This window comes from Bufo gargarizans, chromosome 1 (genome assembly GCF_014858855.1).
Source record: "Bufo gargarizans isolate SCDJY-AF-19 chromosome 1, ASM1485885v1, whole genome shotgun sequence".
Classification (NCBI taxonomy): domain Eukaryota; kingdom Metazoa; phylum Chordata; class Amphibia; order Anura; family Bufonidae; genus Bufo; species Bufo gargarizans.
In genome coordinates, this window is record NC_058080.1 from 681,424,336 (window position 1) to 681,445,277 (window position 20,942).

At 46.9% G+C, this 20,942-nt stretch overlaps 1 protein-coding gene across 2 annotated transcripts in view; it reads right to left on the reverse strand.

Moving 5' to 3' along the window:
• The window catches only part of IPO11 (importin 11), a 482,369-nt gene extending 461,494 nt beyond the window's left edge, over nucleotides 1-20,875 (reverse strand). For both annotated transcript variants that reach the window (XM_044276158.1, XM_044276159.1), the window contains exons 1-2: nucleotides 20,758-20,875; nucleotides 9,527-9,671 (exon numbers count right to left, since the gene is read on the reverse strand). In XM_044276158.1, coding sequence (XP_044132093.1) covers nucleotides 9,527-9,664 — 138 coding nt within the window. In that variant the 5' untranslated portion in view covers nucleotides 9,665-9,671; nucleotides 20,758-20,875. The remainder of the gene's footprint in view (nucleotides 1-9,526; nucleotides 9,672-20,757) is intronic.
• Nucleotides 20,876-20,942: the final 67 nt, after the last annotated feature.

Consider the following 20,942-nt stretch of genomic DNA (forward strand, 5'->3'; position numbering starts at 1 on the left):
TAGAGTATGTTTACCTATAACTCTGCGTTGCACTATTCCTCAGTTATTCCTCTTAGCAACTTAGGAATACATTGCCAACTGGGTGTTACCATTTCTCTTGCCATAGGGGTATGTCTCCAACAGAGTCTGACACTGCTAGCACTAAATGGACAATGTGAGCGTGCAGAGACGCACCCCGAACCGGCCACACCAAGTTAGCACATAAATTTGATGCGGGAGTAACAGAGGAACGGTGCAGAGTTCTTAGAAAGGATGCTGCAAAACTGTTTTAACATTGTTTTTTTTTACTAAAACAGACATATTAGGAGCGGTGACCAGATGCACTAAATGTATCACTGTGCCACATTTGATAAATTTGGCCCAAATTCCAGCAACACAGACTCCTGCAAAACTGACCTGGAACATTCCCCTCGTGATAAGTTTTCCCTCTAGACTGCAAGCTTCCAAATTAAATTAGATCAGACACAACACAGGGACGTGGCATCATCCAAGCTCCTCGCAAAATGAGCAGCAAAGTAAGCTGTCATTTGCGAGGTGCAATTACATGCCTCTTAGAAATGGCCTCCGCGCCGATTACATGGCGAGATTTCCGGTATAATGAAAGAGAAAGGCCAGACAGCCACCATTATCAAAATTACCGGCCTGCTATCTGCATTTTAAGTGAATGTTCTGGGCGAGTGCCGAGGATAACAGAGGCGCAGCTTCCAGTGGCCTCCTGTCTGTGTGCAGCTTCTGCATTCATCTTTTGTGCTTAAAGCCGAATATTTAATCCCTGGCTGAATTGTATTCCCACATCAGCCGCACACAGATAAACTCCACAGCCACGCCGGCGACTCTAAATGCTGGTGGAAGACATTTCCCTGAGAGAGAAGATCGCTTCGGAGCGGAAGAGGCCACGGCGTGTCTCCTAGGAGAATGATATCGGCAGTACCACGTGCGACGGGGCCAATCCAAAGCGATAAGGATCATCTGGATGCCCTCCATCCTGATCCTGCGCAGAATTCGGGGAAGGAGGGGAATAGGAGGGAAGAGGTACAGTAGAAAGAACCCGTCCCATAGCGGCACCAGTGCATCTACGGCGCACGCTCTGGGATCTCTTGTCCGAGAGAAGAAGGCAGAGAGCTTGTTGTTGAGTTTGGATGTCATCAAGTCCACTTCCGGCTGACCCCAACGGAGACAAATAGAGTCGAACACCTCCGGGTGTAGGGACCATTCTCCCGGGTCCACAGTCGTCCAACTGAGGAACTCCGCAGTCCAATTCTCCACTCCTGGAATGTAGACCGCCGATAGAGCGTCTCTGCCCACTGCGGGTTCCCCCTTGATGATTGATGTAAGCCACAGCCGTAGAGTTGTCTGACTGGATCCGAATCGGCCGGCCCCTCAGGAGAGGGGTCCAATGGAGGAGGGCCAGATGAATGGCCCGGAGCTCCGGGATGTTGATTGGCAGTCTGGATTCCGACTGAGACCATAAGCCTTGGACTGTCCAGGAAGACTCAGCCCCAACCCTAAAGACTGACCTCGGTTGTTATAACCGTCCATGAGACCGGGAGGAGGGATTTCCCTGACTCCAAAATTTGGGCCGAGAGCCACCACCTGAGTACCGAACCAGGACGAAGTAATGGTCCAAGGATTCTGGTGATTTATCCCAGGACGACACAAATCGCCCGTTGAAGGGGACGGTTGTGAAATTGTGCAAACAGAACTGCCTCGAAGGAAGCGACCATTGCACCCAAGACCTAAAACCGAATTGATGTGCACCTGCGCCGGAGGAGAAGCCGGACTAACCGCAGGAGGGCTAGCCGCTTGTCCAGAGGGAGGCGCACTAACGCCATGTCCATGTGAAGGACCATCCCCAGGTACATGCTAGGGTATCCAGAGTGATACGTAGACTGACCTTGTTTCGACTGAAAGGTGCTGCTTGGCCAAGATGTCGCCCAGATAGGGAATCAGGATGATACCCCTGGGACGAAGAAGGGCCAGGAGAGGAGCGAGCACTTTCGTGAAGACTCTCAGTGCCGTTGCCAAATCCAAGGAAATTGCGACGAACTGGAAGAAATCACAGGTAGGCCCGAGGTTGTGAGGTGGCCGGCCTGGATAACGGTGGCTTGAGTGAAGAGCGGGAGTCTCCTTAGGTGCTTCCTGTGGCGCAATAAGCAGAGGGAGGGGGGTAAGTATCCCCCTGTGGTCCAGTGGAGAGGATGAGACCCGAAGGGAGAAGGGGGTAAACTACTCACCCAGCAGGGTCAGCAGGGTCACCTCTTCAGCAGCTGGCACCAAAGTGGCAGGAGTCTGGAATGGCGGGAGGGTCTTCACAGATCCAGGTGACCCTTTGGCTGGCGGGATGCAGGGGAGCGAGGCTGCCCTGGACCACCTTTTTTTCTGTGGGGAGGTCGGGCGGTGAGGTAAAACGACACCGGTCTTGCTCCACGGGTAGACAGAGAGGCTAGGCGACTGTCTCCCATACCTAAAAGGGAAAAGAGAAAAAAAAAACTAAAGGAAACCGCCCTATAAGCAGGAAGGTCTGCCTCCTACGACACTAAGCTAAAAACTGATATGCTCTCTCCAGGCTGGAGGGGATATAGCCGGCAGGGGGTGGTTATCACTTTCAGCCTAGTGTCACCTCCTAGTGGCAGCAGCAGCTATACCCCCTGTGTCCCCAAATGATAAGAGCGAGAAAGATACATTTTATTAAATGGCTCACTGCCTATACTACATTTTTAATTACTTGCAATTATAAATATATTCACATCCAGGTGCTGGTTTGACAAATATACAATATGCTTCGCAACCCCTTTAAGGAAACGGCGTAGGTCGCAGTGCTGCCTGACACTGCATTTATATACCTCGGCTGGAGCTTAATGGGGTTATTCCCATCTCAGCCTTTCGTCCTAATGACAGAGCATCGACTGAAAACTCCAGAAATGCCCTTCAACAAAGTTTGAGAGCGTGTTTACATAAGCAGTCTAAAACATCAAGCTGTCTATAGTCATTGATGTCAAGTGTCTGCAGGCTGAATGCAAAACTAAATATGATAAAAGAATATAACAAAAAAATATATGTGATGTATAAAAGAAAAGAACAGTGGAGGTGCCGGAACGCGTAAGAACAGCAAGAAACCGTTAAAAAGTGCCACTTGGATGTAGATAAAGTGTGACAATAGAGCTGACAGCAGAAGAAAGGACTGTCAATACAAAATAAGATAAATGAAGCAAATGCGGCTCCCGGAAAGTCAAGTGAAAGGCGGAAATCTCAGTGGATCAGGCTGACATAAGGAAATGCACACGAGATACAAAAATCCATGAGCTGGAGCCTTTATTAACCCATTTAGCAGAACAGGAAAAGACCCATCGTGTCATGGGTACCAGCATGTGACAGGAGCGCAGACGGATAGAGAACTGGACCATCCATGTAAGTGTACACAAAGCAAATGAAATGAAATCCGAAGAGGAACTGTCTCACTTAAAGGGGTTATCCCATGAGTAATGTAAAAAATGAAAATCAGACATCATACAGTACATGACAACCTTTTTCTAACAAAGCTAGAACCAGCCCTGTACCTCACATGGATCCAGAGATCTCCCCACTCATTGCTCTGCTAGATTTAGGGTCAGCTGTTTGAGAAGGCAGCGGCGCTCCAGCAGCACCGCAGCCTTCTCACTGTTTACCGCCGCCCCACTGACGTCACGACTAGTATCAACTAGCGTGGGTGGGGCTAAGCTCTGTTCACTTTAATGGAGCTTAGCTCCGCCCACGCTAGTTGATACTAGTCGTGACGTCAGTGGGGCGGCGGTAAACAGTGAGAAGGCCGCGGCGCTGCTGGAGCGGCGCTGCCTTCTCAAACCGCTGATCGGCGGGGGTCCCGGGTGTCGGATCCCCGCCGATCAGAAGCTGATGATCTATCCAGAGGATAGATCATCAGTTAAAACAAGGTGCAGAACCCCTTTAAGTGGATAGATCCATCATGGTATATGTTTGAATACCATCCTCAGGTATTGTCGTTTTTTGCTGTTTTTTTTAATACTGATGGCCTATCCTCAGGATAGGTCATCAATGCTATATCTGCGAGGGGCCAACTCTTGGCTCCTCCGCCGATCAGCTGTTTGAAACAAGTGTTGCCTTCTCGTCACTGTTTACCTGATCGCCATCGCAGCTGTAGCGGCGATCAGCTGTAATTACAACTGAGTCGGCCCTTCTCCCATCTGATATTGATTAGTCGATATTGATCTCCGTACAGTATTAGACCGTTTGGGCTCCAAAGAGCCAAAGTTGGCGTTGAATAACTTCGGTAGTTGGTTCGTAAAGTGGAAAACCACTTTCAAACTTGGAACTGAACTCAGGTTCTGTTCCGACTAGTACCTTGGAACCGAAGCAGAGTTCGGTTCCAAGTTTTAAAGTGGTTTTTCACTTTAAAAATCAACTACCAATTTATTCAACGCCAACTCGTGCGACTTTGTGAACAACTAACTTCAGCTCATTGCAGCCCATACATTTTAATACTGTACGGACACGGATCTCAGTACAATATTATTCCGAAGTGTTGAACGAAGCAACTTCGGATTAAGCATCCCAAGTTCGCTTCGCTGAACACTATTGATGATCTATCCTGAGGATAGGCCATCAATATAAAAAAAGCGGACAACCCGCTTAAAACATGGAAGCCAAGAGGAAAGTAAACGCAGTGTGAACATGGCCTAGGCTCCATCAGCAGTACATGGGCGATGTGTGAGCATTCTGTATTCTGGGAGTGAAGTGTTATTGTTGCAGGGCTGTCATGAAAAAATTCAATCCCCTGCCGGGTTTTGCTGCGCCAGTGATATATGTGTAGGGAAGCAGCTTTCTGGAGACCAGACGGCTGTCAGCAAGCTGAACCTTGAACCACAGTCCCATACAACAGAAAAGTTGCAGCACTGTAAAAGATGTGGTGAAAAACACATAATCTATTCAATTGTGTTTAAAGCAAAGCAAATTAAAAAAGGCCCTTGTATAGGGCTGAAGCTACTGCGCTGAACACAACTGCCACAACTTCATAACATATATTATATATACATACATACATACATACATACTGTCATGCTTCAGTGTGGGAGAGAAACACCACACCGAGCATAAGAGGGAAGGGGGGAACCGGGGAACAGGGAATCAGGTCTGAGAACTAGGGAAGGAAGATGGACACCTCCTAGTAAAACCCTAACCAAGATCCTGACTGTCTATCTACCAGTATGAACAGACCCCAGAGGTAGGAGAGTTCATACGTAGGAATACCTAGTGTCCTATCTAGCCCTATAGGACCCTGGTACGAATGGCAGGGACGAGAACTACCTGTTCCTCCAAAAGGAAGGAAGAACAGGAGTCTCCTTCAGGCCTAATACAAACAATAGGAAAATGCAACACACAGAACCCAAACAAAATACAAAAGGGAAAAGAAAGACTTAACTTCAAAGGGGCTATGGAAGCACCAGGAACTCCGCCGAGATCCACACACCAGCTATCCACAACTGAAACTGAAGCTATAAACCACACAGCAATGAGGGACAAGCAACAATAAATAAGGAAGGTAAAATGACCACATTAGCAACACCTGAGGCAAGGAATGTGGCCATTACCAGAAACAACACAGGCGCCTATTGATCCACAGGGAAAAACCTGTCAGATCAAACCACATGTTGCCAGTCTCACCGATCTCCTGCCACCTGTCGCGGGAACGTCCGTGACACATATATACACACACTCATTAAAAGAAAAAAATATTGCACCAAGAAAGAACTGTCGGACTGCTGCAAATCTCGGCATGCAGTTATGTCTCAGGCATATAAGTAAATGGTTACAGGTGTGTCTTGCCACAAGGGGGTTTAAAAGTGCTCCCCTCGCTGTCCTACAAAAAGGCTCTCAGAGGCCACATTGGGGTAGTGTACCTATTGGTGAGAGATCGTTGACTACTAGACATGCCTCTAAGATGCACTTGAAGACATTTTGCCCAGTTAACAGATTTTGATAGGGAGAAGATCACTGGACTGAAAGAAGCAAGATGGTCGTTTCAACAATTTTCCCGCCATCTAGACGGTTCTGACCTCTCGCTGTTAGGAGGTGCTGGGAGCAGTGGTGAACAGGCTCCAGACAGACCACTAGTAGAGAGGCTTGTCTGACCTGCCTACAAGCACAGTGTTTGGGTTCTTGCACACAAATGTATTTTCTGTCCACATCCGATCCGCATTTTTTGCAGCTCAGATGCAGACTAATTCACTTCAATGGGGATACAAAAGGTGCGGACAGCACACCACGGCCTTGCAAAAAAATAGAACATGTCCGTTCTACAGACAAGAATAGGACAGCTCTACAGAGGGTAGGATGCTCCGTTCCGCAAACCGTGCAGAACACATTGCCAGTATCTGTGTAACAGCAAAAACGGTAACAGCCATGTGCATGAGCCCTTAGGTCTGTGGTTCGTGTCCTCTGCTCGCCTGCTGAGACCTGTGGGAGCATGCATAGGCACACATGCACAGCATTTCCCGCCCCGGGCACCGCAGCGGTGACCGGAATCCAGTGTATAATGTAATGGAAAAATGAATCCAGCCATCAAAGGAGGCAATATGGACAATCACAATACATTAGTAAGTGCCTTTGTATTAACTTTCTCTGCATGATAAATGCCCCTTACTAAAGTTAGACAACTCCTTTAATAGGGTTGATCCTGTTGACAAGTTCTCTTTAAAGTGCACCTCCCATATGCCCATATTACCCTCTCCCATACCACAAGAAAACAGAAATTAAGGGAGACTAGAGGTAAGGGCTCATGCACATGACCATTGGTTGTTTTGCGGTACGCAAATTAAGGATTCGCAAAAACATGGATTCCGGCGGTGTGTATTCCACATTTTGCGGAATGGAACAGCCGGCCCACAATAGAACAGTCCTAGAGGCCGGCTCCTCCTCATAACTTTCTCTTAAACATCGGTCTTAACAAAATGACCCCCTAAGTTTATACCACACATTACTTGTTTACTTTATTTTGCTAAAAAATGTTGGCACATATTGTTGCAGTTTAAAGCGACCCCCCGGTTCAAGGAAGAATTTGTCTCATTAAATGGGAACTAAACACGACACTTTCATGGCGCCGTCATTTTTCATATTTCCAGCTGCCGAACCACCGACTTCTCTTCTGCCATCCAAAATGGCCGCACTGCTTCTCAGACCACCTGACGCACACTGTACGTTTGGCAGACCAAGACACTTCCTGCTGCCAATCCAAGAGCCGGGCTGGACAAACGGGAAGGGTCTAGGACTACCAAAAGCACAAGCAGTCTGAGAAGCGGTACGGCCATCTCGCATGGCGGAAGATGATGGAGGATCTGCAGCTGAAAAGATGGGCACCATGTAAGTGTTCTGTGCAATCCCCAGTTAAGCCTCATTCACACGTTAGTGTACCACGTCCATCTTCTCCGCGTACAGCACACAACCCCATTCATTTTAATGTGTGCATTGACACATCAGGATTTTAGCACGGTCCGTGGGTCCCTGTTTTTAGCACGGATGCACGCTCTATTTTGCCCGTGTTCACGGATCCATCATGCAGTCTATAGGTATGTGAAAACCATGGATGCCATCCGTGTTACATCCGTGCTTCAGAGATCATTAGGAAGAGATGCTTTGAAAATAATTTTTCAGCTGTGCAGTGAAACACAGAAGATACACGGACAGCAAAAGACTGACACATGGACCCAACACTGACCACCTTTTCATGGATTTAAGCACGGACACGTGAATAAGGCTTTAATGTGTTTTTTTCTTGAACTGGAGGGTCGCTTTAAGATGTACCCCCTTTTTCCAGAGGCCACAACCCATTTACTACTCTCTTCCAGATGAGCTGAAAAAAGTATCTAAAACACTAAATGTGGTGCACAGAATATGTGTTCCAGAATTCCCCCACATTATCTACGAGAGATCCAGTTCTGCACCTGTATGAACATTAAAACCACTAAGCCACGAGGCTAATGGGTTTTGCAGTAACAAGTAAGCAAACAGTGTATGGATCAGCTCACCTAGTTATCTTAGCCACTTTCAAACAGTCCGTGTTTGCTCAGTGTTTAATCAGTGATTTTCATCATTCATGATTGTGAGCCAAAAATCAGATGGAGGTCCAAAACACAGAACAGGTGCAAATCTTTCCATTATACCTTATTGCAGTGAAGGCTCCAATCCTGGTTTTGGCTCACAATCACTGAGGCCTCGTTCACATTTCCGTATGTCACTGACGTGTGCGGTCTGCAATTTCCACAAACAGCACACGCACCCATTTGTTTCAAAGTGTCTGTTCACACATCAGTATTTTTTAACTGACTGTGGGTTAGTGAAAAAAAATCACCGAGACATGCACTACTTTGGTCCATGATGCGGACCAAATATGCCCACTGAAGCCTATGGGTCAGTGAAAATCACGGACACAACATGGATGGCGTCTATTTTTCACTGACCGCCGATAGGAGATGCTCTCGAAATCGATTTTCAGCTGAGCAACGTCCGTGGAATACGGATGACATGCGGAGGGTAAAAACAGACGCTTCAATGACGTCTTCACGGATGTAATATAGACATGGAAATGTGAACGAGGCCTGACAGTGTGAAAGAGGCCTTAGAAATAAATCCTCCTGGTGCACAGAGAAGCAGGGTTGGCTACCAGGAACAAAGTCAGCAGCAAAGTGGGAGACCTCCAACACTTAGGGATAAAGGGAGTCAATTACAATCAGAAATACGGTATTATTAGGCGTATTTCTGGCGCAGATTGCAGCGCAAAGGTCATTTGTGCTGCAATCTGCTATTTTGCCCAGCTCACGCCAGATCTAAAAAAAATTGTCCGTGAGGGGGAAGGGGATGGGCTGGAAGGCCCGTCTCATTCATCATTTTCTACGCCTGTTTTAGGGGTAGAAAATGGTCTAAATGTAAACCAGCAAGGAAGCTCTTACATTTAGACAGGAGATGGATACGCCAAAGTTATGCACAGACCAGCGCCTCTACATAACTTTGGCGGATCCAACGCCAGCTATAGGGTTATTAAGACCAGCGTCTAAATAAATGACCTCCAAAATCTTTAGGACACGTAGAAAAGTAAAAAAGGAGCTGTCACCTGACATGTTTGTTTTAGTAAATAATTGTATTCCAAATGACTATTTTGTGCTGTTCTGCTAGTATTCCTACTAGAAGAATAACTGGGTGCTATCATCTGGGGGGGGGGTCCAGAATTTGAATTGCCTGGGGAACACAAGTAGTTACTGAAATAGACATGTCAGGAGAGGGGACAGGTCCTCTTTAAAATCCAAGCTGCCTACATGTTTCGAGCGTGCAGCATGCTAAGTTATAGCGCGCCTCAACACACGCAGGCAACTTGGATTTTAACTTTCCTAAGATTCCTAAATAAAGTTATCGGATCCTTTTGTCAGCGCGCAGGCTGCCTTCCATTATTACAGCTAACGGAGCACGCCGCGCAGCATGGCTCTAACTTGTCTTGATCCTGCGGCATATTAGCAGCACCTACCAAGAGGACGCTGTAGAAGCCAGGCTGGGTCTCCCACTGCTTGAGCTGCTCCTCGGCCGGCTTCAGAACTGCCGAATCTTGGCTGCTTGCCTGGGTCAGGACCTGAAGTACGACGCTGCTGGCACTGTTCAGATCCATAAGGAACCTGCAAAAGAAAGTATGCATAATTCAGTAAACCTCCAAATTTAACCAAGCGGAGAACAGAACATTGTGTGCAACTATGTCCAAATTTTTTAACGAGGAGAAGATAGCCAAGCCTGGGAGATACCTCTCGTATACTGATGCAGTTTTTGAAGAAAAAAAACTGGAGTGGATTTAAAGGGCCATCACTAGCTGATCGGTGGTGATCCGACATCCTACACCCCCTGCCGATCAGCTGTAGCACCGGCGCCAGGAGTACACAGCTTTATCACTCACTGCAGCGCTGCTGTTGTACCCATCTCCCTGAGGGTCGCTGCGTAATTCCAGAACCGACTTTCAGCGAATCAGCTGGCAATATCCTATTCTGAGGATAGGCTATCACTTAATAAAAGCTAAACAATCCCTTTAAGAAAGAGGAGAGGTAGTCTCTGGTCTTTAGGGAATGGAAATATACAGTGGATATAAAAAGTCTACACACCCCTGTTAAAATGTCAGGTTTCTGTGATGTAAAAAAAAAAATGAGACAAAGATAAATCATTTCAGAACTTTTTCCAGATCAGTGGGATCTTGTTGTTAAAAGGTATCAGTCAGGAGAAGGGTACAAAAGAATTTCCAAGGCATTAGATATACCATGGAACACAGTGAAGACGTCATCATCATCAAGTGGAGAAAATATGGCACAACAGTGACATTACCAAGAACTGGACGTCCCTCCAAAATTGATGAAAAGACGAGAAGAAAACTGGTCTGGGAGGCTACCAAGAGGCCTACAGCAACATTAAAGGAGCTGCAGGAATATCTGGCAAGTACTGGCTGTGTGGTACATGTGACAACAATCTCCCGTATTCTTCATATGTCTGGGCTATGGGGTAGAGTGGCAAGATGAAAGCCTTCTCTTATGAAGAAAAACATCCAAGCCAGGCTACATTTAGCAAAAACACATCTGAAGTCTCCCAAAAGCATGTGGGAAAAGGTGTTATGCTCTGATGAAACCAAGGTTGAACTTTTTGGCCATAATTCCAAAAGATATGTTTGGCACAAAAACAACACTGCACATCACCAAAAGAACACCATGCCCACAGTGAAGCATGGTGGTGGCAGCATCATGCCAAGGGGCTGTTTATCTTTAGCTGGAACTGGGGCCTTAGTTAGATTTCAGGCGTTTCTCCATGCTGAATCGGAGGGCAAAAAATATTCTGCATGAACTAGTCCTAAGGCGTCATGCACACGACTGAATGTATTCTGCAGTCCATAACATCTGTGTTGCATCCGCATTTTTTGCCGACCCAATTACTTCAATGGGTCCGTGGTCTGCGTTTTGCAACCAAGTATAGGACATGTTCTATCTTTCTGCAAAACGGACATAAGGATCATTTTTCTGCATCTGTATGTCTGTTCCGTAAAAAGATAGAATAAGTCCCCAAAATGAGAACCATTCACTTCAATGGGTCTGGAAAAAAACAATACAGATGGCACATGGACCGAATCAGTTTTTTGCAGATCTGTGGTTTGCGGGGCGCAAAATGGACACAGACGTGTGCATGAGGCCTAAGCCTGGGCTCCCACGTTCAGTTTTTCATTCAGCTGTGAACTCAGAAAGCGAAGACGACCCAGGGGAAGATTTATTTCCAGAAACTAACGTTAATTACAGCTGGAGGATACGCCAGGCCCTGGTTGGCACAGATTTGAGTTTCTGGTGCAGGGATTTATTAACAGGCATCTGTCTTTTAATAAATCTGGCGCATCTCACTCCGGCACACAGCAGATCAAGCCTGGCAATAGATAATGCACCCCTTCAGCCTTTCCTTTAAAGCTTCACGCACACAGACCCCTTAAAGGGGTATTCCGGTAGGTACAAGTTATCCCCTATCCACAGGATAGGGAAGAACTATAAGATCGGTGGGGGTCCTATGGCTGGGACCCCCACCAATTATGAGAAAGGGGGCCTTGTACTCCCTGCGGGTCCCCTGCTCCCCTAAAATGAACGGAGCGGCTGGTCACACATGAGCAGGGACTATCTCCGGAATTCCCATAGAAATGAATGTAGCGTCAAAGCACATGTGCGACTGACTGCCCCGGTCATTTCAGGGGAGCAGTAGGGACCCCCTTTCTCGTGATTGGTGGGGGTCCCAGTGGTAGGACCCCCGCCGATCTGATAGTTATCCCCTATCCTGCATATATGGGATAACTTGCACCTACCGGAATACCACTTTAAATAATGGATCCGCAAAATACAGACACCTTCTGTGTGTATCCCACTCACATCACTAGAAAAGGCTATTCTCATCCACAATATGGAGAAGAATAGGACATGCTCTATAATCTGCGGAACAGGTACACAGATCCGTGGCCCCATAGATACACTGCCCATCCAAGAAAAAAAGTTGCCACCAAAAATATTTCGTTGGACCGCCTTTAGCTTTGATTACAGCACGCATTCGCTGTGGCATTGTTTCGATAAGCTTCTGCAATGTCACAAGATTTATTTCCATCCAGTGTTGCATTAATTTTTTACCAAGATCTTGCATTGATGATGGTAAAGTCTGACTGCTGCGCAAAGCCTTCTCAAGCACATCCCAAAGATTCTCAATGGGGTTAAGGTCCGGACACTGTGGTGGCCAATCCATGTGTAAATGATGTCAATCATGCTCCTTGAACCACTCTTTCACAATTTGAGCCCGATGAATCCTGGCATTGTCATCTTAGAATATGCCCGTGGCATCAGGGAAGAAAAAATCCATTGATGGAATAACCTGGTCATTCAGTATGTTCAGGTAGTCGGCTGACCTCATTCTTGGAGCACATACTGTTGTTGAACCTAGACCTGACCAACTGCAGCAACCCCAGATCATAGCACTGCCCACACAGGCTTGTACAGTAGGCACGAGGCATGGTGGGTGCATCACTTCATCTGCCTCTCTTCTTACCCTGATGCGCCCATCACTCTGGAACAGGGTAAATCTGGACTCATCAGACCACATGACCTTCTTCTATTGCTCCAGAGTCCAATCTTTAGGCCTCATGCACACGACAGGATTTTATTTGTGATCCGCAAAAAGGGGTTCCGTTGTTCCGTGATCAGTGTCCGTTTTTATTTCCGTGTGTCTTCCTTTATTTTTGGAGGATCTCCAGACATGAAGGAAAGTAAAAAAAAAATCTAAGTCAAGTTTGCCATGCAAATGATAGGAAAAAAACTAACACGGACGCGGATGACAATCTTGTGTGCCTCCGTGTTTTTTCACGGACCCATTGACTTGAATGGGTCCGCGAACCATTGTCCGTGAAAAAAATAGGACAGGTCTTATTTTTTTCACGGACTGGAAACACGGATCACGGATGACAAACGGTGAATTAGCTGAGTTTTCCACGGACCCATTGAAAGTCAATGGGTCCGCAGAAAATCACAGAAAACGGAACGGACACGGGACACAACAACGGTCGTGTGCATGAGGCCTTATGCTCCCTAGCAAATTGAAGCCTTTTTTTCTGGTTTGCCTCACTGATTAGTGGTTTTCTTACGGCTACACAGCTGTCCAGTCCCAATCCCGCATTGTGCATGTGGAAATGCTCTTACTTTCACTATTAAACATAGCCCTGAGTTCTGCTGTTGTTTTTCTTCAATTTGATTTCACCATACGTTTAAGTGATCGCCGATCACGATCATTCAGGATTTTTTTCCCGCCATATTTCTTCCTCGAATACGATGGGTCCCCACTATCCTTCCAGTTTTTAATAATGCATTGGACAGTTCTAAACCCAATTTTAGTCGTTTCTGCAGTTTCCTTAGATGTTTTCTCTGCTTGATGCATGCCTTGTCCCTTCTCAAACAGACTAACATCTTTTCCACGACCACGAGATGTGTCTTTCGACATGGTTGTTTAAGAAATGAGAAGCAACTCATTGCACCAGTTGGGGTTAAATAACTTATTGCCAGCTGGAAGATAATCGCCCCTGCAGTAATTATCTAATAAGAGGCTCAGAACTATTCGCTTAGTTAAATCCAGGTGGCGACTTTTTTTTTGGACAGGCAATGTATGAATGGCTTAACTTTCACACTTGCGTTCGGAGCGGATCCGTCTGGTATTTGTACAGACGGATCCGCTCCTATAATGCAAACAATGGTATCGGTTCAGAACGGATCCGTTTGCATTATATTTCAGAAAAAAGTCTAAGTGTAATTTGTATTCAGACCTTACATTGAAAGTCAATGGGGGACGGATCCGTCTGAAAATTGCACCATATTGTGTCACCTTCAAACGGATCTGTCCCCATTGACTTCCATTGTAACTCTGGACAGATGCGTTTGCCTCCGCACGGCCAGGCGGAAACACCCGAACGCTGCAAGCGGAGCCATACTGATGCATTCTGAGCGGATCCGCATCCACACAGAGTGCATTAGGGCTGTACGGATCCATTCAGGGACGCTAGTGAGAGCCTTCAAACGGAACTCACAAGCGGAGCCCCGAACGCTAGTGTGAAAGTAGCCTCCACTGTCGGCAAAAAATGTGGATAGCACAGAGATGAAAAAGGCAGTTGTGAGTTAATCAGTGTCATTAAAGAAGTTATTCATGGCAAATTATGTCCCACTATTAAAAATCTTGGAGAGGGATCTTGATAAATTGGCCAAGTATGAGGTGTCTTGGGTAGGTCGTATCGCATCCTTTCAGAAGTTTACCCTCCCAAAACTCCTGTACATATTTAGGACACTACCTATCATCCCCCCAAGTAGCTTTTTTCAGAAGTGTTCCAAGCTGATTAATGCGTTAATTTGGAAACGACATAAACCTAGAATAGCAACTGCAATAATGCAGAGACCTAAACTTCGAGGTGGACTAGGTCTCCCGAATATCTATGAGTATTTCTTAGCCTCGCAGGTATCACAATTAAGGAAATGGTGGGTGGGCAATGAGGTGAAACAATGGGTACATATAGAATCAATATTATCTCCTGGTAGGAATTAAAAAACCCTCCTACTCGCGGCTCTTTACCCGACATTCAATTGGCCACCCCTCCCGACGTTAGTACGCATAGCTTTGGAAAATTGGCTTCGATTCCATAGATCATGTACTTTGGGGTCTGGACCCTTTCCGCCCAGCGCCCAAGTAACTGTACTCAATTTTCTTATTCCGAATATTTCGGTGTCGTCTTGGGCGCTGGGCGGATTGGACCTTCTCTCCAAATTATTTATTTCGGACGCCCTTTGCCCTTTTGAATATCTTCATGAGCGGTTCCTGATCCCACACACAGATTTCTATAAATACCTGTGTATTAGACATTTTTTTTAAAGCTAATTGTCCGTTTAATCTGGTGTGCAATCGGGAAGTGTTTAGTTTGTGGTCAGTGGCTCCGCCACAAGGTACACGATTGAGGCCTCTGTATATGATGATGGGAGATAAGGGATTATTCGTTAAAACGACACCATTGGTTTCCTGGGAAAGAGATTTGGGGTTGGAGTTCACTGATGAGCAGTGGTCTATGGCCTTCACCTGTATAAATAAAAATATTAGATGTGCTTTACATTATGAATCCTTGATGAAGACCACACTAAGGTGGTACTATACACCGGATCGCCTGAGCCATATATTTCCCGACCGTTCATATCTATGTTGGCGGGGATGCGGCGATAGGGGTACATTGTACCACATTTTGTGGTCTTGCCCGAGGTTGCGGGATATCTGGAGGGCTACATTCTATCTTGCCTCGGATCTAATGGGCTTCCAGCTCCTGCCATCTCCCGCATTGGCTCTTTTATGGATTGATTTGGTTCGGATACCATGTGAGGGGAGGGTGGTATTGGGACACCTTTTTCTTTCAACCAAACTGGCCATAGTTAAAAATTGGAAGTCACGGTATGTTCCTTGCCTAACGGAGATCATCCGTAGGCTAAATTCTACTTATATACATGAGCGTGCGCTGGCGGGAGCTGGAGAAGCGGCTGCGAGGTTTGAGAGGGAATGGGGGGTATGGAGAGTTTCTCCGCTTGCTTTATCATTCCCTGATTGACACATTTAAGTATATTTAATATATGGTCGATCCCCTGCTATATAAAAATATAAAAGTATATATAAAAGTATACCTATATAAAATTATACCTGTGCAAAAATTGCCTAACGATTGCACTGTATGTTTTTGTGTCCTTTTTATGTTTTTTGTTTAGTCTAATTTTGTTTGTTTGTTATTTTATTGTGTATGTATATCGGCTAAGCTAATGTCGTTAACGTGACCGTGTATAGGGCTGATTGTGTAGCCGTTTGTCTTTTATTATGTTTAACAATGTACGTCTTTTTCTAAAAACTAATAAAATACGGAATTAAAAAAAAAAAAAAAAAGGCAGTTGTGTGGTTGAGGCCTTATACGTGTCCTCCCCATTTATGATTTGTTCCCAGATTTCATCAAAAAACCTAAACATGGAAACCCAGCCTAAAAATGACATCATCCCGGGCTCCCCTTCCTGCAATGAGGCCTGTGCCCAAAGCAACCAATCACAGGGTAGCTTTCATATTTCCATAGCACTTTAGGAGATGTACGCTAAGCCCTGATTGGCTGCTACGGACAACAAGGCCGGCTTCGCCTCATAATACGGACCTGTTTTACGTAGGACTCCCCCACTGCGAATTGTATGATACTGAGGGTTCAGGTCCAGTTCTCCACATTCATTACACATACACATGGATTTAAACATGTGTATTCACACATCTGTGGGTCAGTGGAAAAACAACGGCGACACGGACTACTTTGGTCCATGGCGCAGACCCATTGAAGCCTATGGTTTGACACGCATGGCGTCCATTGGTAGAAGATGCTCTGGATATTGATAACTGCCCCACATTTGACAGGACTGTCCTTAATTTTCAGAGACAGTCCCGGCAAATCTGTGCTGTCGTCTGCTGAAAATGGGCATAAGTGGGTGTTCCCAGGCAGGGGCGGGGTCTAAATGCCCCAATTTTACCAACTGAAACATTGGTAAGTATGGGTAAGGGCTCATGCACGTATTTTCTTTCCGTGACCATTCTGTGTTTTTGTTTGGGGACCATATGCGGAACCATTCATTTCAATGTGTCCGGGAAAAAAAAAAAAAAAAAGCTGAAGTTACTCTGTGCGCATTACGGACAAGGTTAGGACTGTTCTATTAGGGGTCGGCCGTTCCACAAAATACGGAATGCACACTGACGTCATCCATATTTTTTGCGGACTGCAAAATACATATGGTTGTGTGCATGAGCCCAAATACGGATGATGAAAAAACTGACACACAGATGAAACACAGACGTCATCACGGACACAGATATGTGTAAGGGGCCTGAGACAATTAACCCTACGTTGGATGCACATGGTTACACTATTCCATACTGCCAATGCCTACCAGCCTGACGGAGGCCGAAAGGACGCTCTTTTAAAGGGGTTCTTCTGTGACAACTTATCCCCTGTCCACAGGATAGGGCCTAAGTGTCTGATCAGCAGAGGTCTGACCTCTGGGGCCCCTGACGATCACTACAGAGAGGGCCCATGTTGCATGTGGACACACAGAAGCTCTCGTACTCGTCGAGTTGAATATAGAAATGTCTGCCAATCCATTGAAACAGGCAGCACACGCCCCGTTCTAGTGACTGGCGGGGCCCAGAGGTCAGACCCCCGCTGATCAGCCAGTTATAGAGTATACATCGCTGTCACGGGCAGAGGCCGCAATAAAGCCCGTACAAGCGCCATAGACGCCTGTTCAGACCATTTCACTCCTTGAAAAAAGTCTAAGACGTACCAATATGTCTTAGACTTTTCCCCTACATTCAGCAGCTCAGGGCGCGCAGTGAACAGCACAGGCAGCGCGGCGATGCTGCCTGTGCCTGACATAACCAATAACAAAGCTCCTCACAGCAAGCAGCTTTGTTATTGGTTGCTTCGACCATTCGGCACGCTACTGTAAAGCTGCAGCGCGCGATCTATATGTGCACACCATCTGCACAGGGCAGCCAGTGCTGCCCACACTCTACAACACTCGGGCACCATGCGCAGAAACTAGAGCAGCGCTCGTCCTTCGGTCCCAGCTGCTGCTCAGGATGAGCCCAGTAAGTTATCTCCTCTTCTCTTGTGGTGAGACGCGCTGTAGGGGGCACCAGGTATCTTCCATACAATGTGTGCCACTGACAATGCGCCAAAAGAATGTTCTGAGGATTACTGGATGCTGTGAACTTGTATAATACCGGACTGTGCCAAGCCTTTCATCCTGCGACTGGGTGACATAAAGGTATTGCTCTATCTCAGTCAAAACCTGGGCCGATTTCCTGCTCTGGATGAGCCCAGGAAGGTAACTCCTCTTCTCCTGTGGTGAGAGGCGCTGTGGGTAGGGGGGCACCAGCTGTCATCTCTACAGTGTGTGTATTCATCCATGGTGTATGGGCACAGAGGGAGCTGTGGCACGGCAGCCTCCAGTACGTGTATGCTCTGAGGGTGTTCTGACGTTGCCCTGTTCTGTACATGTGGGGTGTGTGTGCGGCAGGCAATGGCAGGAAGGCCAGGGCCCTGCTGCGGCTCTCAGGCCTTTCTGAAGTACTTAGGCTGGAAGAGAAGCTCTGCTTCACTCCCGTGTGACATGTCATAGGATCCACTGGTTCGGACAAGGACAGGGTCCCAGTGCTAATGGGACCCAGCCTGTAGATCCCATAGATGCAGCTGTATGCCACCTATAACCAGAGGGCTGCTGCGGCCTACTCGTTCTGTCAGGGAGGCCGTCCCTTTTATGACTGACCTGTCTGAATTGTGATTAAGTATGGGGAAAAGCCTGGAGGGGTTTATGGCCACAAAGGCCTTGATTGTTAAATACTGGGGCACTAAAAAATAGCCCTACCTTCTGCGAGTGGAGGGCCTTGATGGATACCATTGATTCCTATAGAATAATAGCAAGAAAATGAGAGCGGCGTTGAAAGGGTAGGTTCTCCGCCCAAAAAAATCCTGGACATCTGTAGAGTAATTAAGGTACGGTCGGATCCCGCAGAAGTGAATTAAGGGAGGGGGTGGGTAAAAGGGGTTAATTGTATCAATCTGTGTATAATTATTTTTCATTATTTATTATTCTGAAATTGGATGTTATGGAATTTTATACATTTGGCTCAGAAAACAAGAAGGAAGGAATTAAAAATAAAAAAAAGTACAGGGAAAATCCACTATATGGAACTGTACTTTATCACTTCGCTATAATTGCCTGCCGTAACAAGTAATAGTACCCGGGCATAAATACCCCCTCTTAGGGCACGTTCACACCACCACTATTTATTTCTGTTGTTCTGCAAGTGCTGGATCGGACACATAACTGACCCAACCAGAACTGAACAGACTCCATTGACTATCATGGAGTCCATTCAGTTTTTGTCCAGTCTTTGACAGAATCTGCGACAGAGCCCCGTACAATGCAGATGCGGACAAGCCCTTAATATTATGTAGGCCTACGTATTAGTTATTTCTATTACTGCAGATTTGGTACTCCTCCTCACCTAAAAATACTCCTCAAAAATGGTAAGAGGAGTATTTTTATTCTTCCGGAAAAAATATATCACGACCTCTGGTCACGGGACAACCCCTTTAACAGTCTCCAGGCCTGCTGATGCATAAACCAAATACAGGGCCAAAACATAATGTGAACAGGCGCTAACTGTGCTCCATTGCTTCTGATCCATTTCATTACACCTTAGTCACTCACTGAGGATTGCTCTGAGGGGCGCCATATAATAAGAGGGGGCCATGGATTACTCCGTTTTTTGCCCACGTGGCTTGTTATAGGTGGAACTCACAGTAAATAAAAATCCTTGCAAAACCAGCACTGCTGTGTGTAATAGGCCTCGAGATTACACCCCAAAACCTCATCAAATCCAACATTTCATACCACCCCAGGGTGTAGAAAGCGTACCGATCACACAATTCTAGGCTCTGTATACCAGTTATGTGTACAGCAGTGTATACAGAAGCGGCGGTCTGAACGCATATAAATGTCCATATAAGATACCGGCTCCTATACTGACCCCGATTCTTCGTTTGATGGCTACGTTTTGGCAACCTCTCTCTGAGAGGGGCGGTGCTATTAACTTTCCCATCATCCCCCGCCGTGCTAATTACTATATCAGAGAAGTAATCACGCCATGCAGGACGGTGGGTGGCTCAGTGGTTAGCATGGCTGTGGGTTTGAATCTGATCAGAAAACCTTTGGTAAGGAGACTACATTCACAGGAGATTTATCCAGCAACTGCACCAAGATTCTCTTGCAAACTTACCCCCCAAAAATCACTACAATGGATTCCGGGGGCACTGTGGCTAGATATGGTATGGAGGTAATGGATCTGGCATTGTTCTGGGGGTGCTGTGGTATGGAGGTAATGTGGCTGGCACCGTTATGGAGGTAATGCCTTTGGCATTGTACTGGGGGTACTGTGACTGGCACTGATATGGAGGTAATGAGTCTGGCATTGTACTAGGGGCACTGTGGCAGGCTGGGGTATGGAGGTAATGAGTCTGGCATTGTACTGGGGGCACTGTGGCAGGCTCTGGCATTGTACTGGGGGCACTGTGGCAGGCTATGGCATTGAGGTAATGAGTCTCGCATTGTACTGGGGGCACTGGCAGGCTCTGGCATTGTACTGGGGGCACTGTGGTATGGAGGTAATGAGTCTGGCATTGTACTAGGGGCACTGTGGCTGGCTCTGGCATTGTACTGGGGGCACTGTGGCAGGCTCTGGCATGGAGGTAATGAGTCTAGCATTGTACTAGGGGCACTGTGGCTGGCTCTGGCATTGTACTGGGGGCACTGTGGCTGGCTCTGGCATTGTACTGGGGGCACTGTGGCAGTCTGTGATATGGATGTAATGTGTTGTGTCACACTGTGTGATCCTCTGCACTTAGAACCGCCTTGTGTGCCCCTGGCAAGTTCCAAGAACTACAACTACAAAACTCCCAGTGTCGCGCTGGTTATACTGGTTTATCCCGGCATAGGCTGCAGAGCTCCCACCTCCGTGCACAGACCGGGTCTGCTCTGCAGCACTGGGGGGTCCCGGCGGGGACATGCTGCTGGGATGAGGACGGGCTCACTGATCACAGGTAGCACTCACCTCACTGCTCCAGTCCCGGCGTGCGCCAGTCTACTAGGCTGAGAGCCGCGCGAGAAGAGTGAGTATCGCGAGAGTGAGGCCGTCCTCACAGCTGAGGGACGCTTTCTACCAGGAGAGACCCTACTCCCCCATTATCTCGAGCAGGATAGTCCAGTCCAGTGTTATCTACACCCGCGGTATAGTAT